Here is a 6,558-nt window from a genome sequence, read left to right as displayed (position 1 = left end):
TAAAAATCGCACCTCATTCTTCTTTGGAACTTCAAGCAAGAACAACGACCCTAAAAAGGAAGAAATCAGAGGAGAATGAAGAAGAAATCGGAGAACAATCTGTCGAAGAAGAAATTGAAGAATAATCTGTCGAAGAAGAAAAAACAGGTTTCCTAAACCCTAAACTTTTGTGAAGACGAAGAAGCTAGGCGCGAATAGGTTTTCAATCGTGGGAGTATTTTGGACTTTTTCTTATTAATCTATTAGTGAAATTGGGTTGAGTTTATGCATTTTGCCATTTTTAAGAAATCCATGTAATTGAAACTATCTACCTAATTTTAATAATATTTTTAGACATGGTTGCAACTTACCCAAAACTTTCATCCTTTACACTTTACAAAATTAGGTTCTTCATTATCACAAGTAATCCATCAATCAAACCAACTCAATTTAATCAAAACCAAATAAATTAGCTGATTACGCTAGTGTCTAACACTAATCCAAAAAATTACATTATCAACAAATTAAAAAAAGACAATCCGCTTCATCATTTTTCCACTACCAATGAAACAGGCCAATACCATCATTCTTCAGTTGAGGAAATGGAGTCACCTCCAACCCAACCCCATTCCAACTTATTTTTCCGGCAGGTGTGGCAAAGCGACATGTCGTCCTACAAAGCAGGAACGATCGAAATCAAATCTCACTATAAAAAGAAATTTCCACATTCTTCTCCGCTCTCAATTTTCCGCCGCCGTTGTTCTTCCGCCCACTTTTTTCCGACGGTCTCTGGTTTTTCCGATTTCAAAAACCGCCCACAGTTTTCTAACCACTGGAATTCCGCCGCCAATCATGGGCTCCCTTGATAGGTCTCCAATTTCTTTACAAGTTACTTATACGCCTTTTTTTCCTCATCTTTTCGATCTTTTTTACAATGAATGGTAATTCGATTCTCCTTCTTCTGTTTCAATTTCTGCTCTGTTTTCTCGTTTTTGGCAGTTCTGATACCGGAATCGTCACCGTTGACGTCAAAACCGCCAAGAACCTGCTCCATTCTGGCTATGCATTTCTCGACGTCAGGTTGATTTTGCGTTAATTTTCTTCTCCGTATTTCGGTTGATTTGGTTAAGATTATTGGTGAGGTTTTTTGGTAGGACGGTTGAGGAGTTCAATGAAGGGCATGTGGCGACGGAGAAGATCGTAAATATTCCGTATCTGTTAAATTCTCCGACTGGTTAAGTATTTTTAATGATTCATTTGATATTTCTTTGTTATTCCTTTCGAATTATCCGGTGAAGTGACTGAAAGCCGCGGCGGTGGAATTTTCAGGTAGGGTGAAAAATGCTCAGTTTCTGGCGGAAGTATCGGCGGTCTTTAAGAAAGACGACCGCCTCGTCGTGGTAACTTGTTTTATCTTTTTCATTTTTTTTTTTTTTTTTTGTCAAAATACAAAAACCATCTTTGTTATTATATTTAAACTTTCAATTTTAAAATTAAATTTTCAAAATTATATAAATATTAAATTGGGTCAAAATAGATTTTTTAAACAGTTCAAGAATGTAATTGTGATTATTACATAATTAAGTAGTTTTTATAATTTGCCTTTTTCTTTTTAATATTTTCCCTTGATATTAGTTTATTTACACTTGTCCCTAGAAATTCCATATGCCATATATGTTAAAACAAAAGTACCCAGGAAAAGCAAATTACATTTTTTTTCAGGGGTTTCTGACAAAAAGTGGAAACAGTGTTGGGTAGCAAATTTAAAAGTTTAGGAACTTCATATAAATTTTTTAATGCTCTAGAATCGCATATATATTAACATAGTTTAAACAAAAAAGAAAAGATATTAACGTAACTGTTCTAATATCATATATATATATATATATATTATCTAAAAGGTTCATTGAATTTCAATATTAAAAAAAAAAAAACTTGTTGATTTACCAGGTGTAAAGACTTATAAGAATTTTTTTTTTTTATTTTGTCTATTCTATTTATAAATTCTTATAAAGGTTGAATCTTCGATAATTTTTTAGATACAAAATTGAAAAATATAAGAATTTGTTTGTCACAAAATTGAATTTTTTTACCATTTTCAATTTTTTTTAAGTACAACCAACTGCATAGTGAGATATTAAACCTCCAAACTCTTGGATTAGAGTGGAGACTAATACCAATGAATTAAGTTCACTCGGACTATTTTTCAAAGTTTAGACAAGGTACTAAATTCAGAGTAAAATATCGTTGAAGGTAAAAAATGTTCCAAAGAATATTTTTCTATTAAAATAAATTTTGAAAACTGACTTGTAGTTAATGTGTACAAATAGACAATGTATATAGTATTATATACAACTATGTATAGAATTTTAAGATAATTGTTATCATTTATTTTATTTTGAAAGATATCCTTAAGGTCAGAATTTATATCATTTTTCTTATCACATCAAAATTTATATCATTTTTCTTAGCACATCAAAATTTATACATTAGTGTCATGTCAATTTAAATGATGTTAGGCAAACATTTCAACATTTACATAAGATGGGACTTAAGTTTCACCTTAATTTATCATTAAAAAAAAAAAAAACCCAAAGTTCAAGTATAAAAATGAAAAAACTTAAGTTTCACAAAAAAAACAAAAGATAAAAATAATAAAAATAAAACCTCTTCCAATGAAATTGTTTCAAAGTTCAAGTATAAAAATGAAAAATTTTCAAAATATATGGGTGTAATTAAAACCTATAATGTATTTTGTATAATTTAACTATGTTATCTGTTATTAGGGTTGCCGAAGTGGTGTCAGATCTTTGCTCGCCATTGAAGACCTCCAGAATGATGTAAGTTGTATGTTAAAATACGATTTGGATCACTACTATTTTGATTCTATTTTACTCTATATTTTTCAAATTCTCAAATTTGATTTGTTTGCTTTCAACGAATCTTAACACTTTAATGGGCTCTTAGTTAATTAGTTATAATAATCTAAAAAAATAATGATGAAAGAATTATAAATAACAGAGAAAAATGGTCTAGATATCAAAAAAATAGACATCTAAACAATTAGATTTAAGGCACGGATATATGGCTCTGTTTATCGAGAATCAAGTCTTTTGTGATGTGTATTGAATTTCTTTATATCAACCACCAACATAGCACATATTCTCTAGTATGTCCCCTCCAGGATATAACAACCCAATTCAATGTTGTGTAGTTCAAACTACTTTCCACAACTAAAACATCCTTCTTTTTGGCTGATTGCTCTTAAAACAACTAATGAGAGAGTAAGAGAGAATGATATATTGAGTAATGGTTGGTATATTGTGTTGTGATTTGAGAGAAATAAACATTAGGGTGTGTTTGGGGCAAGGATTATTATAAGACTATAATAGTCATCTCTTACTACAGTAAATACTATTTTGTATTCCTCAATTAGCTACCGTCAACACTATTTCAAAACTTCTTTACTATAGTATTTACTATTTGCTACAGTTTTTACTATTTTACATTCATCCTTTTTTTATTATCTGCTATAATGTTTACTATTTTCTTCGCAAACTATAATAATTTATACTTCAAACACATACTATAATAACCTAGGATTATAGTAACCCAACTCTTTGCGCCAAACGCCTCTTAGAAAATTATACTAAATTTTAGATCTAGATAATTAATATATAATTAAGGAATTTTATTTTACATTTCTCAAATAACAAAAAAAAAATACGTTTTTTTTTTTTTTTTTTTTTTTGTAATTTACTATAAAACCTTTTTTAACTTTTCATGAGAAAGATGTATAACCGCAAAATAATTCAAGTAATTTAAATACATATCTTCGACCAACAGGTCTTAAATTTAAATCCTCACATCCTTTAAACTAAAAATAAAAACAAAATAAATTTTTGTGTATTTGGCTAGATTCTCTAAACATTTCTCAACATATGTATATTTGTCCTCTTCCATTGTTTTTTCAGTCTAACAAGCTGAGCGTGGAATTCAATTTTTTTTTTTCCTTTTCATAAAGGTATTGTAATTAAAGTGTGGGTGGAGGAATTGAACCTCAAATTTCAAGATCGATAGTATAAATACTATGTCAGTTGAGTTGCGCTCTTGTTGGTAGGAATTCAAATTTTTGGTATTCTAATCAACCTATGCTTTAACTAATTAGTCATCAATTCCGTAATTGTTGAAGAATTTCTAAGTTCTCGATTTAAATTCCCTTTATTTCTTTTTCAACAAAAGAAATTATAAGTATTAACAATGGATCCATTCTTTAAAGAGAAAAAATAAATTAGGTTAAATTACAATTTTCGTCTCAATCCCTAAACCAAATTCTAACATTTTTTTTCCCTTACAAAATTATGGGATTAAATTTGCAATTTTACTGCTAAGTTAACATCACAAAATTGATGTCGTAGGGTTTCAAACAATTGAAAGATCTGGGCGGAGGGCATCTAGCTTGGTTGGAGAATGGTTTTTCTGTGGCAAAAGGGATGAAACTAGATCCGAAAGTAGTTGAAGATGGTAAGATTGATGAGCTATGATCTATATAAAATTATTTGAGAGACTGCTACAATTTGATTTGTCACTTTTACAGGTAAGCTATAAAATCAGTTAAATTTGTATCGATACATACAAATTTATGAATTTATACAAAATGATTATTAAGAGATAGTTATATTTTAGCATTCTTATTGAATTATCATTGTAAATGTTGATGAGCTTTGATCCAAAAGGGATGATACTAGATCCAAAGTAATTGATGAGCTTTAATCTATATAAAATTATTGGAGACACTGTTACAATTTGATTGTCAATGTATAAAAGATAAGTTATAAAATAATTTGGTTCGATATACATATATTTATGAATTTGCATTAAATGATTATTAAGAGACAGTCACATTGTAGCATCTTATTGAATTATTATTATTTTTTAATCTAATGTAAATCTTTGTTGGTAAAGTTTAAGAATAATAAGACATTTCAATTTGTCTAAAATATGTTGATTGAGATATCACATTGGTTCTTCCCATCTTTAATTTTTTTGTGGTTGGACTAAAAAAATATTGTTTTCTTTTGCATCGTCTATGATATTTAGGTCTCCTATATTAATTCAAGCATAGAATATAGAATATATAACTTATAAGACAAGTGTTTAACATGCTTACAATTCAATTCTTCATCTACATCTGTTGAATTGAAAACAAAAAGTACATATATTGCGAATTAGAGAAAAATATAATAAAGATAAACAATCTAATATTTTAATATCTCTTTTCAAGTTGACATGGTGCTAGATATTAAATTAAATTTACCTTCACTAATTAGCTTAAGCTTTTGGGTCAATTAATGATTTCTGATAGTATCAGAGTAGGTGTTTCTAAGCAATGTTGTTTCCTCCCTAATTAAAATTATTTCTACTTGTTTGACTTGTCTTCATATTTTTGCATTTAGTTTTTTATGGTTTTCTGGTCTATTTGGAGTACGAGGTATATGTTAGGAATTGAATACATTTCCTATGATTTAATCTATTGAGTTAATCTTCTATTTGTTCGTGAGGATTATTAAGGAAGTATAAGGGTGTAATTGTAATTTTATTTCCTTCCCTTTATGTGGGCTTGAAAAAAACCTAATTGTCTGCCTCCGTTCATCTTCTTCTTTGAATTCCTTTATGGTGGACAACAATTTTCTAAATCAGACTTCTTCGATGAATTCGTTGTCTTCTCAATCTTCTATCAACAATTACATGGATCTATATTATCTTCATCACACAGACAATACAAATCTTGTTCTAGTTTTAGATCTTCTCAACGATGACAATTATGTATTGTGGAGTCAAATCAATGATCATCGCTCTCACTGTGAATAACAAAATTGGCTTTGTCGATGGTAATATTTCCAAGTCGGATAATACTTCTTCTGAAGGTATCAAATTCCTCAGCAGAAGCGCATGAACGCGTGCATCTTTAAAAATCGTTTTGGATATTTATGAAAAAAATTGTTGGGAATGCGACCAAATTCCCACATTAGTTAGATAAGGGGAGGATTCATGGTTTGAACTCTATTGGATAGGCAGTGCTCTCAGTGAAAAGAAGTTAACCTAGATAAGAGTTAAACGGATGGAGGACTATTTGAGGAGAGGCTCGGTGATCCTTTATTCGAGGAGAGGATTGTTGGGAATGCGACCAAAGTCTCACCTTGGTTAGATAAGGGAGTTAAACGGATGAATGACTATTTGAGGGGAGGCTCGGTGGTCTTTTATTTGAGGGGAAGATTGTTGAGAATGTGATCAAAGTCCCACATAAGTTAGATAAGAGGAGAGTCATGGGTATATAAGTGAGGATGACTATTTCACTACAAAAAATCACACCTTTTTCGACGTTTAACATCCTGGGAAATGGTCGAAGACGCGTCGGGAGTTGGACGCAACTCCTGACACCTAATATATGGTGTTAGGATTTTGGACAAACTCCTCACGCGTAATATACGACATCGAGAATTTGTGCACTCTCGACATATATATTTCCATCGTGGGGAGTTCAATTTCAGTAATTTGTAATTTGTAATTTTTCTTAAA

At 30.2% G+C, this 6,558-nt stretch overlaps 1 protein-coding gene across 1 annotated transcript; it reads left to right on the top strand.

Moving 5' to 3' along the window:
• The first annotated feature begins 541 nt into the window (after window positions 1-541).
• LOC120072977 lies at window positions 542-4,787 on the top strand. Its single transcript, XM_039025526.1, has 6 exons — window positions 542-848; window positions 979-1,059; window positions 1,134-1,213; window positions 1,309-1,379; window positions 2,766-2,819; window positions 4,398-4,787. The coding sequence occupies exons 1-6, from the start codon at window positions 544-546 to the stop codon at window positions 4,521-4,523; spliced, it is 717 nt and encodes a 238-aa protein (XP_038881454.1). The 5' UTR covers window positions 542-543; the 3' UTR covers window positions 4,524-4,787.
• Window positions 4,788-6,558: the final 1,771 nt, after the last annotated feature.

The sequence above is a fragment of the Benincasa hispida genome, chromosome 3, assembly GCF_009727055.1.
Source record: "Benincasa hispida cultivar B227 chromosome 3, ASM972705v1, whole genome shotgun sequence".
Classification (NCBI taxonomy): Eukaryota; Viridiplantae; Streptophyta; class Magnoliopsida; order Cucurbitales; family Cucurbitaceae; genus Benincasa; species Benincasa hispida.
Note: the sequence above shows the minus strand (reverse complement) of the source record. Positions and strands in the feature narration are given on the sequence as shown.